The following is a 22,409-nucleotide window of genomic DNA, read 5'->3' on the forward strand; positions in this document are numbered from 1 at the left end:
AAATCAAGATTTAGCCAACCAGACTATGTATTCCTGCTCTTTAACTGCCCAGTTTGGTGAGACTGTGCCCACTGCAACGTCAGCTTTCTGTTCTTAGCTGATAAAACTGCAACCTGAAGGGGTCTTTTGGAGTTGTAGCTTATCTGCTTCAAGGTTCAGCATGTAGTGTATACTGAAACTGGATATCTAAGTTACTGCAGTCTTCCTGTGAATTTGAACCAGTTTGGCCCTTCTCAACAGGCATTACTGTCTAAAGAACTACTGCTCACTGGGTGTTCTTTCATAGACTTAAGTTGGCAGTCTGTTGATTTCCCCAGGCCCTGATGGAGCTGGATCAAAATCGAGCATCTTTGACAAGGACTTGCAGAGCCTCGCTCTAACCGCTGGATAATCGTGACAGCAACATGTGAAGCGTTCTGGCTATAAGAATACTACTGACTATTATCTTTATCTAACACTGCTTTTTCTCAGCAATGACCACTACTGAAGCCTTTACAAAGAAGTAGGTTCCTATGCTGTGTTAATTCGGAAGGAACAGAAATGGACAGTAGCTTGACCATAAATTATTTCATAATGTTAGCTTTCAAAAACAGCAGATGGGCAGATTTATGTCCATTATTGGTTATGCTGGTGCCCTCAGTCAGAGTTTAACCATGATATCAGGAAATGCGTCATCTTGGAACTAGATCACTAGAGCATGATGACATTAGATCAGTGGCTACTGGGCACACTGTGCCAAACACAGGAATCCACCTACAATTGTGCAAAACCCAAACAAAACAGTTTACACTGACTAAAGTCTAGTGGCTCTAAAATAAAAAAAATAAAAAAGAGGGCAGGAATGTTATCTGATATGGCACTATGCTTCCAACAAAATAAATCAGACATTGTAAAAAATATATACTCAATGTCCATTTAATTAAGAACACATATACAACTGCACAGACATGCAATTCTCTAATCAGTTAATCAGCTGGCAGCATGCAAAGCAAAACAAACATGGAGATAGAGCTTAAAAACTTTAATGTTCATAACAAACATCATAATAAAAATGTCATAATGAAAAAGTGACCTCTGTGGCTTTGAGTGTGGCATAGACGTTGCTACCAGAAAGGTTGCTTAGAACGTTTTTATTATAGGGGCTCATCTTCTGGAAGATTCACATACAACTGTCTGTAGAGTTTAAACAAATTGGAGCAAAAAATAAATAAAAATTGCAGTAAGCCACAGTTCTGTTAAATGGAAAAACCTTGTTGGAACAAAAGCCAAAAAAAATGTTCAGATTGTTTGAGCTGCCCAAAAGGCAATCACAAATAATCACATTTTACAACTGTGATGAGCATCCTGTCACAAAACACAGAACTTTGAAGAACAGCAGACCACACCAGCTTCCACTCCTGTCTTCCTGTAACAGGAATCTGAGCTCATGGGCACAGACTCATAGAAAAGGGACAGTTGAAGAGTAGGGAAAAAAAAAACTCTAGGACCGATTGTTCTGTTCGGGTGAGTCTGTGCTTTTCTGCTCATCGGGGTTGTAAAGAGTGCTTATTTCATTAAGAACAGACCTTCTGTCAACTCAAATCAGTCTGGTTATTTTGATGCAATCTCTTTCAGCAAGGTGTTTCAGCTTGCAGACACATGCTTACAGAATGTGTTTTTTTTACACCATTCTAACAGTAAATTCTACTATTAGTTTGTGAGAATGCCAGGAGATAAGCAGTTTCTGAAATGCTCACACCAGCATATTTGGCACCAACACCCACGTCACAGTTAGAGGCACAAAGATCACACTGTTAAAAAAAATTCTGATGTTTGATGTGAACATTAACCGAAATACATGACCTGTGCGATGGTTTTCTGTTAAAGTGACGTGTAAGGGTATATAAAATATTTATATATTCATCTAAAAAAAAAAAAAATTAAAACTGACAATATTAAGTTGAAAGTGTTCAAAATGCAAATTTTACTCATAGACTATTAAACCAGATTTTTCAGTGGTTTGGTTCCGTGGTTTATTATAAACTAAGAATATAGCAGCACCAGCTTTTTGTTCTAGGCAAAAAGTTTTTTGTTCTCATAAATATACATTTATGAATAAATGGTCTGACAGTAAAATGTCTACGTGTCTATATTTTAGCTGTCTGAACCTTTTAAACTCTTACTCTTCTACGGAGATCTCTAGCATTCATAAGTGTGCAGGAATTCTAAATATAAAAACAAATGGCTTATAGGGCAGTTGAGTGCTGGACTTCACCTAGTTGGTAATAAACATTTTCGCACTTTGGACGTGCATTCTTATTTCTGTCAAAGTTAAGCTTGTTGAATTCGTTTGTGATCATGGGTAATGTTTTTCCTTTAGTCTCAGGCAAAAATAATCCAATATAGAAAGCGCTGAGGACACAGACAACACCAAATGGTACAAAGCAGAACTGACCCAGTCCACTCTGTCAGCAACACACAGATGAGGAAAATACATTAGGTTTTATCTTCGTCATGATATTACATTTACATTTAGGCATTTGGCAGACGCTCTTATCCAGAGCGACTTACATTTTTATCTCATTATACATCTGAGCAGTTGAGGGTTAAGGGCCTTGCTCAAGGGCCCAACAGAGGCAACTTGGTGGTTGTGGGGTTTGAACCTGGGATCTTCCGAACCGTAGTCCAATGCCTTATCCACTGAGCTACCCCTGGCTCACATCAACTGCTATAAATGATGTACTCAAAACAATTAGTGTACTATATAAAGGTTTACACCAAAGTATAGAAGTAATCAGTCAGGGTGTTTGTCACTTCCACATCTGCACCTGCTACCTCTATTTCTTCTACTGGAGTTTGTTTAAAGTGCATTAGGGGAAATTTGTGGTTTCCTCCTAGTCGAGGATTCAGTTTAACTTTAACACTTGGGTCATAGTCTGAGACATTCATTTGTGAATTAATGCGCTTACCACAATAAATGGGAAAATCATTCCAATAATGAAGAGATTAAGCCACATTAGAGAACCTGCGATCATGTAGGCAGCAGGGCGAGCTGCCTGGTTAAAAATCTCTGTAGGGAGAATTCCAGTCACCCCAGCTGTGGAAGGAAGAAAGTAGTATAAATGCATCTGAAGGTTGTAAGTGTGCAAATGGATAGACATTATCAGTGTTAAAGTAGCATTTTAATTATTTTAAATTAATGTAATGACTGCAAAAGCTGTTTTCTAGTATAAAATATTAGCAGCCTACCTAGGGAAAAACCTAGGCACAATTAGGGACAATCTGATCATCTTGATTCATACACATTTTCTCACATTTCATACACATTTTCATAATTCTGTAAAGCTGCTTTGTGACAATGACCATCGTTAAAAGCGCTATACCAACAAAATTTAATTGAAAACCCTCTATATGACTTTTTTTCTATGTATACTTTATACTACAGGCTTTTCAGAACTAAAATGTGCTTTTTTTCTCATTCATTCATTGTCCACACCACTTATTCTGTACAGGGTCGCAGGGGGACTGGAGCCTATCCCAGGAGACTATGGGCACAATGGTGCCAATCCATCGGTAAGGTGTACACACAGGAGGAAACCCACCTGAGGAAAACATGCGAACTCTATGCACACAGACGCAAGGTGGGAATCTAACCCCTGACCCTGGAGGTGCGGGGTCACAGAGTTGCTATTCTTCTCTTTTGCACATATCTCAATCACACTTAGAGCATTTCAAAATCTGATTACCCCAGAAGTGAAAAAGTTTTATTTTTGACAGCTGGAATCTGGTTAAGAAATGAAATAGCTCAAAAATATTCAATATTTGGATGAAGGCTAAAATTACAAATGAGCTAATAAGGCTTAAGACAACTTTGGACATAATTTTTAAACCTGCATAACCTTAACCTACATAAATTATCATTATAATATGATACCCTAGGTAAGGGAAAAAGAAACTAAACATTTCTTTTTAAATTTTAGTGATTATTCAGTTATGGTTTTCTGGTGGTAAAGATTGGTGGAAAAGATGGTATTGGAAATACAAACCCAATATTGTCCAAGAACTGCTTTTGCTTTTTGACTCTTTTGCCATAATTCAGGCACAGTGACATCCAGTAGATTATCTCAGACCAGTTCAATTAATAAAGGAGTAGTACAGTTTGTCTCACCTGGTCCGATTCCAAAACTGAGGATATAGGCAAACACACAGACCATGCTCAGGTAAGGCACCCAGTGTACTACGTCCTAGAAGGCAATGGCCACAGAATGCTGATTGTTAGACCACGATACAACACTTTTAGTCTCAAGTCAAAGATAAATGTACTCAATTCAAGCTGAAAGTGAGTCAGTGTTCAGAGAATTCCAAATAATGTGTTTGTCTACATGTGTTTGTCTACAATATGTATTTTAAACCTACAGTATATAATCCATACCTGATATGAAAGAGCCACAGTGAAGACTATAGCCCAGCCTGTCATGAGCACATAACCTCCCATTAATAGCATCCTTCTGCCCTTTCGTTCTATCAACAGGTTCTAAACACACACACAAAGAAAGAGAGAGAGACAGAGAAAAAGAGTGCAGAAAGGTACCTTTTTCAAAACCTCTTGTGTAAATTTAACTTAAGTTAACAGAAACATTTCTTTAATTTCTTTCATAACTTTTGTTTTTAACCATGGCCCAAAAGTCTGGATCCTCAGGCAATTTTTCTTATACTAAAGTTAATAATTTTTTTTCTTTTTATTTCAGACTTCTGTTCTGTTCATTTTCAAATTTTTGGTCCACCCTAGTTTTAATAAATCATGTATACATTACATTAGTAATAAATAAATTTACTGTACACATGCCAGACCATTTTTCACAAATATGCTTTTTATAATGTGAGTGTATATACAGGGTAGAATACCTACACATAGTATACAGGCAGTGAATTCACAAGTGCCAGTACCAATGGATGCATACTGGGTGTGTTCGGCTGATATTCCTGCCTCTTGGAATATGTAAGAAGCATAGAAGTAAATCTGTGTAATAAGAAAAACACCTTCATACAGTAAGTTCAAGGACACAATTTACATTATAAAGGCAAGACATTTAATTCCTGCCTCATGACACATGAATGTGTCTGACCTACTGTACAGAAAGCAGTTCACTAAAGATGAATGAATGCATCAGAGGTAGCATGAGGGGCAGCCTCACTTACTGAGTCATTACCACACAACTGCATGGCACTGCTTATGATGGCGATGGAGATGAGTTGCCAGCGAACATTACGGTCCTTGAAAAGCTCCCAGGGCCGCTGAGCTCGCCTGCCCTCAAATTCAGCCTGTTCTTGTAGCATCTCATCCAACTCCTCTTTCTGCACCTCACAGCCCCGCAACTGCCGCAGTGCTGACACACACAGCATTAGGAGAGACGTCACTTATTCAGTCAGGCCCCGATGGGACAGCACTGTTTTAGAGGCACAAGGGGAATCTAAACCTAGGTAGTTTTAACTGGTTTCAGTGCTATAACTGATCAATAATACTCACTCACTCATCGTCTATACCACTTCTTCCTGTATACAGGGTTGCTGGGGGCCTGGAGCCTATACCAGAAGACTTAGGACATGAGGCGGGGTACATCCTGGACAGGGTGCCAATCTATCGCAGGGCACACACACTACAGGCAATTTGTAAACGCCAATTAGCATAATTAGCAGGACTTTGGATGGTGGGAGGAAAAGGAGTACCCGGAGGAAACCGACCAAGCACGGTAACACGCAAACTGAGCACAGAATCGAACCAGGGCGGGAATCAAACCCAGGCCATGGCGGTGCAAAGCGACAGTGCTAACCACTACACCAAATGGTGATACTGTGAAATTATAATAAACTGTTATACTGTATTCTAAACTACAATATGTAAAATATTTATAAAGTTTGTGTACCGTTTAAACAGGCATCCTTGTCACCACGATCAATGAGAAGATACCGAGGGCTCTCTGGAAACCAGGGTAGTGTAAGGAGCTGAATGAAGCCTGGCACAGCATTACTGGCTAACAAGTACTGCCAACATGATTCACAACCCAACACCTCCCTGTACACATGTACACGAAATAAGCCAGGCTTACATTAAAATGAGTCATGAGGTTGTGTATCAGCTTTTATTGAAACTGCTTTTGAAATGATTTCCTCTGAGGACTTAATAAAACCAGTGCACTTAGATGTTGGAACCTAAATTGAGTGTCGAATTAGTAAAATAATTTTATAACTGTTTCATAGAAATACTTCCTGAAAATTATTTAGATTGTAGGCCAAATAAAACACCTATTGTATGCTCTCACATCACATGCTGCTTTGCCCAAAATGGGTTTAAACACTGTGTGATGTCATTGTGATCTGTCATCACCTGTAGTGTTTTATACAGTATAAGCCTAGCTGGACCCGAATAGTTTGCTTAAAATTTTAATCACACAACTGTTGGACTGTTTGGACTCACCTTAAACCTACCACTTGTCCTAGAACCAGCCCAAAAGAGGTGAAGACAGAAGAGGAAAGGGCTACAGCACCACGTAAATGTTTTGGTGCACTTTCACCAAAATACATGGGCTGCACATTCATACTGACCCCTGCAACCAGAATAATTGTTTTATAGACTGTATTTTACAGTTTTAGTGGATAGGAAGTTATTCAGATATAAGCATAACAAGAGCATGCTACATTGATACAGATATTTAGCTAAAACTTGAACTTTAAGTTCAGTAGCCTACGCACCCACATTGATGCCAACTAGGTATCTGGAGATGATGATCATCTCAAAAGACTGAGCTTTCTGGCTTGTCACAGCCAGTAGTGCACTGAGCATTAGAAAAATATTGTTCAGCAGCAAAGTTTTCTTCCTTGAGAACAATACAATAATGAATTATTGGAATTGAAATATGAATATAAAAAAACATAAATTATACAAAAAATGTCTTAATATACAAAACATCATTAACGATAATGGCAATAGGTTTTTAGCTAGATATTCAATTCACCTTTAAAAATAATCTAAATGTTTCAAACAGGAATCAATATGTTTTTAAATTAAATGTTTCCATGTGTGTCCACATACTTTTGGCCATATTTTGTGCAACTACCAGGCACAGATTGACAGTCAGGTCCCTTGCCACTAGAGGGCCCTCAAAAAGCACAGATTTGTAAAGTAGGCCATTACACTGTCTTACACACAACACAATAATATATACTGGTATACTTCAAACCTAGTCTAATATCAAAACTTTATTTTCAAAGGTAATCCTGAATGCATCACGTACATAAAATAAAGTCATACCTCCCAAAGTGGATGGACATGGGCCCTGCCAACAGAGCCCCTGTAAGGCCACCCAATGAGAAGACAGACACTATGACTGTCCACATCAGTGTAACCTGATACGACTCTAACTGTATCCCCCAGCGCCTCTGAAACGACTCATTTACAAACTTCTGAATATACTGCAGGGGCACAGAAAACACAACAGGAGTGGATGGTACAGTAGCTGAAAACATGCAGGGATATTTTTTAGATTCAGAAGCATTGACACTAATACTTATGAAGACATAGTGAACAAAAACAGCAAGAAAATCATATGTTGACAGAGTTAAATAGATTAAAAAAATCTAATCTTTACTTACGACAGTGGGTGCATTCATAATAGTAAGGTTGTATCCATATTGTAATGTTCCTCCAATTGCAGCAGAAGTAACCATTAAGACCAGAGTGCGAGGACTGCCCTGAAAAAAAGTGAAGAAGACGCACCACAATACTTGCGATACTTTGCAAGGTAAAATAAAATGTATGGTTCTGCAAAAGAAATTTAGTATTAAATCTTAAATCAGGGTAACTAAGTTACAAGCCAAACTATTTATCGAGATGAGTATTGTACAATTCCCATGCAGCGTCACGGTGACTTAGAAATTCATCCATAGATATAAATCCTGTTGGACCCATAATTACAAAAAAATTACAAGATTTTTTCAGACAGAAATCTAAAAATTTTTATTCAATGGGTTATGTAAGTAGTGATGTCGTTAGTAATTGAAAGGTTGTAGGTTTAATTCAATAACTCAGATGCATATTCAAGAGTACAAGGGAGATTTTAACATTGTAACTTTTCATTCGATATTGAAGATTTTAAATACTGTTTCCATTAACTGAGCATGAAAAAGTAGATGTTACTTTTACATTTAACTGAACAGTTTAATCAATATAGTAGTCAACATGGTCAGTCAGTATTACATTGTTAGTATGTGCATTCTGCTTATTTTCTTTAGTTCTTACATTTAAAATCTACCTACCTTTTGTTGCCCAGACATACCACCATTCTCCTCTTGTAAGGCCATGATGCTAGTGGTTGTCACTATTTAACTGCACATTTAACAAAAAAGTATGCCAGTCTTTCTCTCTCTCTCTCTCTCTCTGCAAAAAGTTTTGTATGGTATGACATAATAAGTAGCCTAACGGTTTATCATCTACTGTGTTGCCGCTACATTGGCACCAAGGAGTGAACTGAGTTCTTTCCTCTATTGGTCTACGCAGCCATGTTAAAGAAAAAGCCAAAGGTCGATGTGTAGTGCCTCGTGACAATGTAAGCAAGAGAATGCTGGTGCCAGTTAGAGTCTCATTTCTGTTAAGATATCTAAGGTTTGTGATGACAAAACATGGTGAAACATGCATGCACATGCGCACACAGGTAAACAAAGAAACAAATGTACAGTCCACTTATTTTAGATACCTCAAAATGTGAGGATCCCTCCCTCACAAAAAAAGACTACTTATCTGATATGAGCTTAATTATTATCAGATATGAGCTTATCTGATATGAGCTCAATTAACCATTAGAAGTAGTCATGTTTTTATGCTTTTTTTTTTTTTTTTTACAAAACTGTACTGTATACTACTCATTTTAGTAGGGAAATCTGTTATAGCTATACCAGTATCAAGATGCATATATATAGTGCCATGATAAGTTAAGCAAAAATGACAGTGAGCATTACCTTATATAGTGAGTATCACCTTGATACCTTATCATGGCTGTGTACTCTTTGCAGTAGACAGTACACTGCATCTGCCTGCTAAAAAACATTTAAGTAGAATCAACTAACCCAGGCTGAAGGCTCATTATCAGACGCTGGACGGCCCATAAGAGGGCCTCTTCGCTTCCACCCAGTGAGTTGAGAATATTTGTGCACATTTCTCCTGTCTCCACAGACATGACTACATCAGAGTCCAACTCACCAAGAAGATTGCTTTGCTGCCTCTGCCTGCATCGCGCCACCTGCTCAGCGCCACTTTCTTACCTGCTCCGCACAAGCCTGTGTGGGGCTGGTGGAGATAATATGATGCTCTGGACAATGTTCTGCTAAGAAATCTTAATGGAAGTGGCCTCTTTTAGCATGATAATGGAACACAGCGAATTAAGAATGAAGATTTTACATTTGGAGGGAAAAAGCACTGCTTACTGAGTCACTCATTTGTTTTGTTGTGGCCCCTGTTAAGTTAATTTTCAGTTTCTTGTTTCTGTCCTTACCACACTGTGACCCACTGAATACCTGACTGATTAATGCACTGAAAACCATATATCCGTTTTTAGTTCCAGGTATTACACTAATTTACATACTAAGAAATTGCGGAGTACATTTTAATTCTAAAGCTATTTTTAAAGTCATACACTCCTGGCTAAAATTGTAAGAACCTGGCCATAGTGCAGCCTGACACCAAGACAAAGTTATTTTCACACTTGTGTTAATATGATGAGGCACACTTGGAATTAATAAGAAGCATGGATTCTCTTACTCAGTAAGTTAAATTCTGTACATAAAACTTTAGGGCACTGCTTATGAGGATGACTGAGACAAATATTATGTTTGTCAACCTTTTATTTGAGCTCCCATGTGCACCCATGTCCATCAGACTGATTTCACAGCATCTCATCCAGCTCCTCCTCCTGCATTTTACACCCTCTCAACTGCCCTATTGCTGTTGAACAGACACAGTAAAAAAATACATGTACAGTAAATAAAAATATACTATAAAAATATTTAAATTATACTATGAGCTATGACTTAACTGTAATAGCTAAAGTATTTGAACTGTATCTATCACATGGATCTATTACAGGATGCACACACACACTAGGGGCAATTTGGAAATGGCAATTAACCTAATCTGTATGTGTTTGAGAAAACCCACCAAAGCACGGAAAGAACACAGAAACTCCATGCACACTCATTCCCCGAGGAGGGAATCAAACTTGCACCCTGGAGGTGCAAGGCAACAGTGCTAACCACTATGCCACTGTCCTGCTGATTTAAAATTAAAGTCAGTCCTTTGATTTTTGGTGGTGATTGGTTTAAAATGCTGGGTTTGAAGTTTAAGGGAGCAAATACAGTTCTACTTATCAGTGTATGCATCCATCTGTTTTCATCTTCCAACTACAGTTTTATAATGTGTTTACAAAAACTTTTAGATTTTCAGGATGTCAGCGCACAATTTAATAAAATTTTTGCTGTATGACCTCAGACGGTACGGTGGCTTAGTATCTCTTAGGCACTGTTGCTTTGCACCGTCAGGTTCCAGGTTCAATTTCTGTCTCAGGCCTATGTGGTGTGTGGTTTGCATGTTCTCTCTGTGCTTGGTGGGTTCTCTCCGGGTACTCTGGTTTCCTCCCACAGTCCAAATAAATGGAGATTAGGCTAATTAGCGTTCCCAAAATTGCCTGTAGTGTGAATGAGTGTGTGAGTGTATGTATGTGTGCCCTGCGATGGATTGGCACCCCATGCAGTGTGTACCAAGTCTCTAGGCACCGCAGCCCTGTATATACTGTAGGATCAAGCGGTGCAGACGATGAGTGAGTGTATGACCTCATAAAAATAACCAGTCCCAGGCTACAGAAATCAAACTTTTTAAATGATTACAAAAACCTGCTACCATTTTGATCTTAAGAAAAGATGTTGACCCACATTTATATTTCTCCTCATTTTATCCACAGCTTCGTCTTTTGCTTAAAATGACTAAGTCGGCTATAATTCAAATACAAACTATGACAATATTACAATATTATCCAGACATACTTTATAAAATCGAAAATCTTGTTAGATTTTGATTTCTATGAGAGCACTGGGGACTTGTAAATGTTTTGGCAATGTTTGTGTTGTGACGAGGCTTTATGCTCAGTTAGAAACGGTGAACATGTTTTTACACACAATTTATAAAAGATTACAGAATAATTACAGAATAACCACAACCATGCTCTTTTTAATTTAAGAAATCAATATCTATTTAATGTGTATATTTTAGTAAGTTAAATTTGGCACACCAAATTTATTGTTTAATGTGCCTAGTACAAATAATTAAGATTGTAAAGTAAAAATAAAACAAATAAAAAAAGATGGTAAAAGGTGAAAAGCCTGCCACAGTCCCGCGCGCGCGCGCGCGCACACGTACACACAGGCGCGCGCGTTAATCAAGTGTGTGGAGGATGCGCCCTGTGTCACGGGTTAAAACGCTTACAATCGTGTTTAGCGTTGGTATGAAAGCTTCTGCTGCGTGTCAAGGGTTTGGTAGAGATCGTCTTAAGTTCATGTTTAAATAAATCGAAGCGTGACTTATTCGAAGGACGCCAAACATCTCCCTTTAACAACTCCTGGTATGGAATCGAGTTTAAAATCCTCTGGACAAGCGAACATTCGGGCCTTCACCGGTGGACAAACGTCGTACTTCTACTGCAAATCTACTTTGACGTAAGACGCCACGGATCCAAGTGAACGCCTTTAAGCCTTGTAAAGATGTATCGCGCCTTTTGGGATAAAATATTTCTCCTTAGTGGTGAGTAAATACTCTTTGTTTGCCTCATCTGGTCCTGCTGCAATTATTCCAGCTGAATGTATGAATGCATAAGCAAACAAGCCAAAAAAATAAAAGTGACCAATTAGGCTGGTGTTGGATTTGTGCACCTGGTTTGGATGTATGCTTCAGTATGACATTTTGTGGCCCAGGCAGGACACCACATACAAGAGCCATGCTCTCTTTCACATCAAACAGTTTTGTGTCCTCACCTTTTTTTTTCCTATACAGTATATATTTATACATGCAAGTGTATGTATGGGGTGGCACTGTCACCTTGCACCTCCACGGTCCGGATTTGATTCCCGTCTCTGTGTTCATGTCCTCGCCGTGCTTGGTGGGTTTCCTCCGGGTACTCTTGTTTTCTTCCCACAGTCCATTGGGATTGGGACAGTCCAATTGGCGTTGCCAAATTGCGCGTAGTGTGTGTATGCCCTGCGATGGATTGGCACCCTGTCCAGGAGGTACCCCCGCCTGGAAAGTCTCTTGGAATAGGCTTCAAGCCATACACCCCCAAGCCCTAATCGTGAATACAGGATAAAGCAGTATAGACAATGAGTGAGTGAGAGTATGAAATACTGTATAGGAAGGACCCCAGCAAGTTTCTTGTAGAAAATGCATAATCCTGTGGCCCTCTAAATGGTTGAAGAAGCCTTTTTCTGGTGAAGGTGTAAATACTCACCCTGATCCTGTAATCTCTGCAGCTTGTGCCTTTTTTTATATTGTAACGGAGGCTCTGATTTACCGATTTCAACTATGTTTAACCCCAGAGTTTATTGTGATGTCATGCACAGACATTCTCATGTGACCGTGTAAAATTTTGTTATTGCCAGGCTAGAACAGTATGACTTTGGCAGAATGAGTATTTATACATTTCACTACATACACACAGCATACCTGTTGAGTATTAGGCAGTATAATCAAGTGTATTTATCTCTGATCCAAAGGAATACTCTCACTGGAACTACTTCTACTGAGTGAGCTTTATGCTTACTAAGTTCCATAATGCAACATGTATGTGAATGATTCCTTTTTAGATTTTTAAGATTGATTACAGTTATGATTATTGTCAGCATTGTCAAACATTTTTATTGCAAAATCACACTTGTATTGCAAGTAGCCTTGCTTTAGTAGCATAGTCACAATCTACTGACAATTTATTGCCTGTGCTGTTTGTTGAAGGATCAAAAGGTATTTTATCTGGGATGTAAAAAGTGTCACTGCAATCCTGATTAGGGTAGAACAATTACCAAAAGTGAGTGAAAAAACTGGAAGTGTGAGGATGATACTTAAGCTTTTCTGGATTTACCTCCATCCTGTGTTTATTTAAACACTTAAGGGATCAAGGCATCATTCGGAAATAAGAATAAGTCTTAGAAAACATATTTGAGCTTTACTTAGTTAAGGTCAGTTCTATTTGGTCACTCTCAGAATTGCCCTCTCAGATAAATTAGAATACAATAGTGAACTGTGTAGTGTGGTCATTAGTGACCATGAGAAGTCTCACAGTTCAGCACATTCGAAAGCAATGATAATAAAAAGCTCTTTGTTTGGTACTTGGATTTGTTGTATATGCAAAATGAAGATGTTGTATGATGTGAAACTGTTCTGGAGTAAAATATCTTGAACATTAAAGTGGATTTATTTACTGACGAAAGACAAGTAATTCGAAAATTCTTGATATGTGAAAAAGGTCAAAATCCAAATATTATTTGTTTAATAATCATGCTTCTTTTGAAAGTTTATTTCCAGTTAGCTAATTAGATTGTAATTTATCTTATACAGGACTTAGGCACATGCATGTAACTACTTTTGAGCGAGGATGTCTTGAAATTTCTACATAAAAAAAAAATATATATATAAAGCAGTAAACAGTAATTAATGACATAATTGAATATGTCAATATGACATAAGTCAATAATTGGTGTGACAATTCTTTGCTTAAAATAGTCCCAGCTGCAGTTTGTGCAGTTCTATAAGAAAATTAGCTGCTTATTTTTACTCAACATCCTGCAGAACCAGCCACGGTTCTTCTGAAGAATTTTTTCACACCTGCCTCTTTTTCCCTGCACGCAGAACCGAAACCCTTTTAATATTTTGTATGATCTTTTACATAATGTACTGCTTTGTTTTCTGGCCTACAGATATTTTCCGGTAAGATTAAAGTTTTAGCTGGAATATTAATGTTTGGAAATATTTTTTTCTACTGACTTAACAATGAAATCATAAACCAAACAAGTATAACAAGCTGTTTCAGATATGGGAGGGCCCTTTAACCATGACCCTTTGACCTTGGAGGATTTAAATACGAGGAACTTTCTAGCTTGTCTTAGACTGAAGAAGCTACTTGGATGAGTAGTGAAACGTTTCTACTGAACTAAGAAGTCATCCAGTTGACATGACTCAACTTCCAAATAATCTCACATGGAGAACTGAGAATCTTTACAGAAACAAAGTTTCTGCAAAAAAAACAAAACGAGGTGGCAAGATTTAGTTTGGGATGTTTACCTGTTTTATACCTGTTTACCTGTTTTTTACCTTTCTTTTTTTATCGGTGGTGTATTTAACTAATTAGCCTAAAATAAAAAAAGCACCATATAAGAAACATTAGCAGGTATTAGGGATGCACCGAAATGAAAATTCTGGGCCGAAAACGGAACCGAAATGGCTTCATTAAAAAACATGTTTAAAATATTTTCTTTTTGTTTGTATTAAAAAAATGTTGCATATTGCAACTTTGCTGTCCTCATCTGAAACTTTGAAGTGCTTCTAAACCGCCGACATACTCCGTGTTTGATGCGTAATGACAGCGCGAACGAGACGGGAGGATGGGAGAGGCGTGGCGACAATTTCGGCTTTTATTTTCGGCGCTTTCTTACTTTTCGGCCGAAACCGATAATGCTATTTCGGCCGAAAATTTTGGTGCATCCCTAGCAGGTATGTTTAAGTTATTTTAAGTTACTTCTTTTTGCCATATGACAGTTATTTCTACATTGTCATCCTATTATACTTCTGGTACATAATAAAATATTATGGTAACCCAAAGAGGAAGACATAAGTTGCGGTACAGCATACTGTTTTACAAGCATTATTATACTCTTGCCAATTCTGAACATATGATTTTAGTGGTGGATGATTTCTGCTAAGTTCTTTGATTTTGGTAGTTTTTTCTGCATTATTGGTGGTCAGGCTGAGATGTGCCAAATACATTTTATGGTTATTTTGTAGGGTATTTATATACATACAGCCTAGTGCAGGAAAATGCTACTTCAGCAACAACCACCATGGCGATAAATCCCACCACAAACACCACGATCGATGCCACCAACACAACAGCAGTGTCAACTACTACTGTTAAAAGAAGTAAGTTCTGCTTTTGTTACCCTTTAACGTTTATTTTGTGGTGTCTGGTCATGTGAAAATTGGGCTATTTATAACTAGTTAGTTGTAATGTAGATGGGAATGGTACAGTTATGGAAGCAGCATTTGTAGCTCTCTAGAGGATACCAATTGATCACTGGACCATTGGTTAACATTATGACCTAGTTGACAGATGTTTTTAGTGGCATTTTTTTTAAAATTCTCTTTTATAGACCCGCTGCTATAACTTCAATGTTAAAATGTTCTTTGTTTTTGCTGCAGATTTTTTAGCAGCAGCAGTCCACTCTCACTTTGCAGATTGTCCTGACTCCCACAACCATTTCTGTTTCCATGGCACATGCCGCTTTCTCATCCTGGAGGAGACCCCAGCATGTGTGTGAGTACATGCACATCAAATTACTGTGGTCATAAAGATATGTAGCATGAATGACCTGGGTATTAAAATGTAAACATGACTGTGCAATAAAATGTAGAATGTAGTAGAGGGCCTGTAACTAGTGCGTACTAACCGGAAAACCAAAAAAAAGAAAGAGGCTCATACAAAATGGACCAAATGGCTGGCAAGCTGTTGCATGGCCAGGTGTTGCTTGTTACTTCATAACTAATCAAGCCTGGAGGTGGTTCTGAGGCCCAAACATGAGGTCCAAAGAGGTGTCTATGCAAGTGAAGGTGACCATCATTATCCTGAAACAACAACAACAAGATAAACTAATCAGAGAGCGAACAAAAACATTTGGAGTGGCAAATGCAACAGTTTGGAACATTCCTAAAAAGAAGAAATTGACTGGTAAGCTCGGTAACAGCAAAAGGGCTGGGAGACCACGGAAGACAACTTAATGGTATGACCACAAAATTCTGTTTGTGGTGGAGAAGAACTTTTACAACATCTAGCCAAGTAAAAAATATTCTTAAGGAAGTAGGCTTGTCAAGGCAAAGTCTACAGTCAAGACACAGCTTTTTGCAGTAGTTACAGATGTTTCACAACGGGGTGCAAACAACTGGTAATGGTCAAGAACAGAAAGTCCAGATTAGACTTTGCCAGATTCTTTGAACTAATGAAACCAAGATTATCTTGTACCAGAACAATGGGAAGACAAAGCGTGTATGTCTGCCAATGGAACAAGCTCGGCAGTTTTTATTGATGACCAGACTGCTGATAAAAGTAGTAGGGTGAATGCAAAAATGTATAGGATGATACTTTTTGCTTAGATTCAGCCAAATGCTGCAATATTGATAGAATGCAAATGGGTAACCCAAAACACCTAGTGAAAGCTACCCAAGAGTTTCCCAAATAATGGAATATTCTTCACTGGCCAACTCAGTCAGTAACCTGCTCTGAATCCAATAGAGCATGCTTTTCACTTACTGAAGACAAAAATGAAGGCAGAAAGACCCACAAACAAGCAACAGCTTAAGGTCGCTTCAATCAAGGCCTGGCAAAATGTTTTGAGTGAAGCATGTATGCATTTATGTATTAAATTCAATCCTTATGTTTGTAATTATTTTAGCTTTGTTACATTATTTATGCAGTCCCAAAATTGGTGTGCATGTATGGAAAAAGGCTATAATTCCTTAATGGTTGAGGCCACACTTTTCTCAGTCTTTCATTTAAATTCAGTGTGGTAGTGAACACAGGCAAAATGCCCAAAAAACTTTACATTTAAAAATGTATGGTATTTTATAAACCTTGTATTTCCAATGCCTGAGCTCACCTAGAAAACAAAATGAGTAATACAGTTCTCAAGTAGGGTTGACTCTTAAACTGGCCAACTCATGGATAAATTCCTGTCTAAATCTCTTCATCAAACTGTCTGTGTTTGGACAAATGTGTATTGTTAGTAACTAAATGATTTAGTGTTGACTTTAAATAGCACAAGTGTGTCACTGTCATGTGAATAAATGTATGTTCCACCTTGCATTTGAATGATATAAATTATCTCTGATGATGATGATGATGATGATGATTCATATTGTTAAATGCAATGCAGATTATATACATTAATGCACATGCTATTTAAACCAGTCCTTGTGTCAAGTCAATGATAAGTTATTTGGTTACAAACAAGACACATTTGTCCAAACACAGACAATTTAATGAAGAAATTTTAGACAGGAATTTATCAATGAGTCAGCCAGTTTGACATGGTGTATTAGATTGACATTCAAGTCAATCCACGACTTTTGGTTGTGCAGAATAAGAGAAGACGGTTATAAAAGTAACAACTTCTTTAAAAAAAAAAAAAGTTAGAAAGTTTTCTTAGTATGCTTAAGCCATTATTAGACTGTCTGCTTTAAGTCTGCAATGCTGGCCTCCCAGGAACCCCTTTAATAGCCCAAACATGTGGAAATTGCTTGAAGTAAGGTCAGGACTGTAGGAGAATGTGGCAATAAGTCCCAGCCAATTTCCTGTAACGTGCAAGTGATGTTGTTGAACGATTGTGTATACACAAACAGATGCATCTCAAATTCAAATTCTGCAAGCTGTCAACAAGTTAGCCATCGATTTGCAAAGACCGGCATTTCACTCAGTGACCGTTCACAGGAACATTTGCAATGGGATCAAAACCACCTTGGTTGGGATCCTCATTCACAGATGTATAGCCTTCTTTAAAACGTTTGCGCCATTCAAATGTTTTACTGACGCTAAGAGTCTAACTTATGACTGTGCCTCATCAATAACAATCGATTTTTTTTCCAAAATCCTTGTACGTAAATATAAAGTGGATATAAACTGCAGATATATACAATTTCGAAACTATGTTTGAATACCATCTTCTCACTATATTCGTGAAAGTAAGAGCTGATAGGTGTTGATGTTTAAATGACTTTGTACATTTTCTTATACATGTTTTTCATTTTTGTCTGATATTCCATTGTTTGTGTTTAATCTATTTTTTTGGGTGTAGGTGCCACCCAGGCTTCATAGGTATGCGTTGTGAGCATGCAGACCTGCTTGCAGTGGTGGCGACCAACCAAAGACAGCAGACGTTGTCCACCATATTGATGCTGGGAATATTGGGCGGTGTCCTGCTTGTACTGCTTGGCACCATAATAAAGTATGGAATAGACTTTGGGTATCCAGTAATATTCATCAGCTGTATAATTGTAGACACGTAAAGTACATGGGCTCCACTGCTGCTTAAAAACAAAACAAGCTAATTAATCAGAACAGCACAAGATCAGGAATAATTAAATGGTGAAATTAAACTTTACATCTGATTTCCCTCTAGCTGTTGGTGGAGGCGGGGCAGATGTAGACAAGGACCTCCGCTTTCCTGTTTTTCCAAAAAAAACAGTGGTATCATAAAGGATGGGATGTCCTGCACTCATGCAGAGATGGGTAAATATTTTTGCTAGAACTGTGGATTAATTGCTAATTTTTTAAGTGTAAAAGATAAATGTTTATAGTGTTTGGCTAGTTAAACTCTTGATACGATGGTGAGTCAAAAATTATCTGCGCCCAGGCTGTGGAATTTATTTTAATTAACTTTATCTAATTTTAAATTAACTAGATCTCCTTGCTTTTTTTCAATACCCTTTTTCCATTTGTATATAATCTTTAAAATCCCCTCATTAAAATGTTTTAGGTTGAGCTGCAAGCCTCAAATGCACCACTATCTTCACGTCTTCATTAGAAGTGAATCGGAGCGCAGATAATTTTTGACTCATCCTCGTACTTAAACTGCCAAACTTGGACACCAATAAAAAAAATAAAAAATCAACACACTCATTTATATATAATATAGTAGAAAATCTCTTAGAGCTTAAGTTGTATGTAGCACACACATTTGGCCTGTGAAGGTAACAAAATAATTAGGCAATTGGACATGGAATTTTGTGAATTTGGTTGGATAGCTCTCTGAGTAATCATTGCTAGTTTGGTCACAGTGTGTCTTGTTAGTGGACCCGACAAGCATTTAATCAGATTTGTTAACAGGAGGTTTGCACATATTTGCTCATCTTCTCATGTCATACCACTGTTAAACAGAAACTGGGACAGAATGTGAATGGTGATGTTCCTGTATATTTACATGTTACATGTTGTGTAATGTTTGTTTTTCATCACTTTTCACATTTTATATTTCATTGTCTTTTCTACACTAAATCTGATTATTTAAAGTTGCTTAATTCTTCTGTATATTTATTCTGCAGTGGTTTGAAACAGGTACACTGTAGTGCTCTTGGTGTGGCAGTTGTTCTCCATTTTGCCACCTAAAGCCCCATGGACTATCACTGGATTGACAGTCAGGATACTTCAAACCAAACCAGACGTGGATTTCAGAATGTATACACAGTGGAAGTAAACCATTATTATTTGTGAAATACAAATCTAAAATGATGGAAGGTTTACTTCCCATTTGTGGTAATTTCCCAACACAGATATTGATCTCTTGGACTCTAGACTTTTACAGTATTGTGTTGGAACATATTACAGGCCTGAAGATCCAGTCAGATATCTTTTGTGAAGAACCTGGAGTGAATGAGTAACGGACTAGCGCTTAAGGCCTGCTCATCTGGATGTGAAAAGTAAGAATGAGATTCAGAACTTTTGATGTTCCTAGGTTTCTTGGACAGTCTTAAGACACTAAGAAATATGTTCATCTAGACATGAGAGGTAGACGCCATAATAAGAGGATAATAAGAGAAATGGTTTCATTTTTCAAATCACAAAACGCTTGGAAAAAACAAGATGTTCTCGGCGTGTGACACCACAAGATACAGTACTTGTCAAAAGGTCAGATGCATTCATTTGTAGAAAGATTTTTCGATCCTTTTTTTTGACTTAAAAAGGATCGAAAAACAAATCCAAACTAAAGTAGAACATAAAATTCTGCAGGAATCAACATGTTACCAAATGTAAAAGTATATTATTATAATAATTAACAAGCTTAATGAGAAATCTGTGAAGATTTGAGAGATTACTTTCTAAGCGTTCCCAGGCACATTGAATATTTACTGGCTGTAATTTATACATTTTAAGTGAAAACTATTTATTTTTGCAACAGTTTAGCAAAAGATATCTAAAGATTATCAAAAAGAGTTAACTATGTACAATTGTTTGGTGTGTGGTGTCATGTAGTTTTAAGTATTTTTTACGTGTTTAGGAGGGTCACACACATTTTTTTTGTAACAATGAAAGAATAATCTTGGATATCTATATTAAATTAAGCAAATGCACAAAAAAATTTACAGTATAGTTCAAGTATTAATGTATTCAATTATTAAATTTAAGAATTACCAGTCAGTTGCAGGCTTCTGAGGAAAACACTTGGGTCTTGGATTCCTCTGGGTATTTTACACTTACATTCTGTGATTATTGCACTTGAGATATTATTATACAAAGATGTAACGACATAAGTCTACATGCTCGCCTCACACACCCATGAGTTGAGCTTTCTCCTGCTTCAGTTCTTGAAGGTGGAGAGGTCCCTGTAACAAGGTTTTTGACACTGTATAACTTCTAAAATCAGAATCAAAACATGTATGGTTTTGGCAAAAAATTTCATTAATGATTGAACATTCGGGTGTGCACAGGTGTGTTTTTACATTCACTTTACACTGTTGCACTGCAGTCATGTGATGGACAAACACTTTGATAAGTCTGCACTCTGATGGTAATAGTAAAATAAGCACCAGATCTTTTCTGAAAAACAACATCTGAAATGTGCTATACAAGCCCTGTGCTTATGTTTACATTCAAGAGTGTGTGTAAATATAATTGCGATAAATCCACTAAATTCACAAAGCACTATGCACATGTTCGTGTCTATGTACAGTCCACACACATGCTCACACTCAACTCTGTATACATATATAGACAGCCGTGATGGCTTTGTTTCTAATTGAAAGCTTGTTACTGTTTATTGCATACATATATTTTCAGAAAATTTTAGACTCTGAGTTTTAGAAAGTTTTAAACCTTGTTTAACATTTGTTTATGTGGTCTTATTGATCCTCAAGCCTTTTTTCATTGCTTATATGGAAATGTATGGTAACTAGGAGCATCCATATATAGGTAATACTGTGTGGAGTTTTATTCAGTCATCAGCTTTTGCCGAACCTTAAAACTGTCCACTTGAATAGCTCCAGACAATCTGTTTATGCTCAAGATTTACATCATTTTAAATCAACTGCACTAGATTTGCATTAGTGTTATGGTAATACTAGTTCACAGTTTTAGGGAAAAATTAAGACTCCATTTAGAAGACTGGGGGAGATTGTGTTGCTTGCATTGAGCACTTTATAGAAAGAATCTCGCAAAAAAACAACAACTGCGATTGCACTGGTAAATCCCTTGACCTGACTTGATTTATTAACTGGGGTTTAAAAAAAACTAATTTAAAGCAGTAAGTAAAATAAATAAATGTATATTTAATCACATGCAAATACTGGATTGGATGTGGGTATATAATGAAAATGTGGTTGTAAGCGAATGTATCCTTATTGTACTGGTATGATGTATCTCATCTTGCCCGTTCCGTGACCGAAACCTTTTTGATCACATAAATCTATGTATGTATTATTTTGTCACATTTATTTTTGGTATTTCTGATATTTAAAAAAATAACCCAAATTAATAAAACTGTACTCTCAATGTTGCATTTATATCATTTAAACTGTTCCACTTTATTTTTTCTTCCATGCATGTGTAATGCTAATGCTTTAAATAACTTTGTCATATTTTTTTTTTTTTACTGTAAATTACACATGACTCATATTTCAATATAATATTGCATCATGCACATTGGTTTGACTTTAGCTACAGTGGGATTATTAATAGTTCTGTATCATAGATCATTGTGCTTGTGATTGTAAATAGAAAATTTGAGTTGTGTGTTTAATATTTCTGTTTCTGACATGTTGCACTTCTTTCAACTAAAAATTGTTCAATGCAGATAAATCTGTTGACTTGGTGTTGTTTTTTGCAGCAAGTTACTTATTTGACCAAGATCAAATTGGGACGGCATCCCAAAATGGCAGGTCTTGTAGAGTGTTCTCAGTTTGCAGTGGTAAGTACTTACCAAAAATGGTTCAAGGAAGTACAAGGAGGCTCACTGAGGTGTGTGGAGAGTGAAGTCTAGTCTGTATGATCTCACAGAGAAGCTTTGACAGGGAAGCTACTGTAGCACAAATTGCTGTAAAAAGCAAGTGCTGGCTATGATTATAGAAAACTGTCAGGACACACAGC

At 37.2% G+C, this 22,409-nt stretch overlaps 2 protein-coding genes across 2 annotated transcripts; one reads left to right on the plus strand and one right to left on the minus strand.

Annotated features, from left to right (window-relative positions):
- Window positions 1-1,206: 1,206 nt before the first annotated feature.
- slc2a11a (solute carrier family 2 member 11a) lies at window positions 1,207-8,384 on the minus strand. The gene is made up of 12 exons (XM_053498860.1): window positions 8,293-8,384; window positions 7,630-7,728; window positions 7,289-7,449; window positions 6,730-6,854; window positions 6,455-6,584; window positions 5,904-6,052; window positions 5,179-5,366; window positions 4,889-4,999; window positions 4,412-4,513; window positions 4,148-4,223; window positions 2,949-3,076; window positions 1,207-2,444 (listed from the first exon to the last, which is right to left on the minus strand). Exons 1-12 carry the CDS (start codon window positions 8,335-8,337, stop codon window positions 2,226-2,228), a joined length of 1,533 nt encoding a protein of 510 aa, XP_053354835.1. The 5' UTR covers window positions 8,338-8,384; the 3' UTR covers window positions 1,207-2,225.
- Window positions 8,385-11,441: 3,057 nt separating this feature from the next.
- On the plus strand, window positions 11,442-21,835 carry tgfa (transforming growth factor, alpha). Its single transcript, XM_053499163.1, has 6 exons — window positions 11,442-11,821; window positions 15,068-15,202; window positions 15,482-15,596; window positions 18,127-18,276; window positions 18,451-18,560; window positions 19,373-21,835. The coding sequence occupies exons 1-6, from the start codon at window positions 11,782-11,784 to the stop codon at window positions 19,378-19,380; spliced, it is 558 nt and encodes a 185-aa protein (XP_053355138.1). The 5' UTR covers window positions 11,442-11,781; the 3' UTR covers window positions 19,381-21,835.
- Window positions 21,836-22,409: the final 574 nt, after the last annotated feature.

The sequence above is a fragment of the Clarias gariepinus genome, chromosome 6 (genome assembly GCF_024256425.1).
Source record: "Clarias gariepinus isolate MV-2021 ecotype Netherlands chromosome 6, CGAR_prim_01v2, whole genome shotgun sequence".
NCBI lineage: Eukaryota > Metazoa > Chordata > Actinopteri > Siluriformes > Clariidae > Clarias > Clarias gariepinus.

What these genes read in the sequence shown, in the direction of transcription:
- slc2a11a (XM_053498860.1), bottom strand. Translation starts at nt 8,337, where the DNA reads ATGGCCTTACAAGAGGAGAATGGTGGTATGTCTGGGCAACAAAAG. An exon ending in ATGTCCATCCACTTTGGGAG is followed by an intron (nt 6,855 to 7,288) that starts GTATGACTTTAT and finishes ATTGTTCTCAAG; the next exon opens with GAAGAAAACTTTGCTGCTGA. An exon ending in TCACTGCCTGTATACTATGT is followed by an intron (nt 4,514 to 4,888) that starts GTAGGTATTCTA and finishes GTGTGTGTTTAG; the next exon opens with AACCTGTTGATAGAACGAAA.
- tgfa (XM_053499163.1), top strand. Translation starts at nt 11,782, where the DNA reads ATGTATCGCGCCTTTTGGGATAAAATATTTCTCCTTAGTG. An exon ending in AACTACTACTGTTAAAAGAA is followed by an intron (nt 15,203 to 15,481) that starts GTAAGTTCTGCT and finishes TTTTTGCTGCAG; the next exon opens with ATTTTTTAGCAGCAGCAGTC. An exon ending in CTGCTTGGCACCATAATAAA is followed by an intron (nt 18,277 to 18,450) that starts GTATGGAATAGA and finishes ATTTCCCTCTAG; the next exon opens with CTGTTGGTGGAGGCGGGGCA.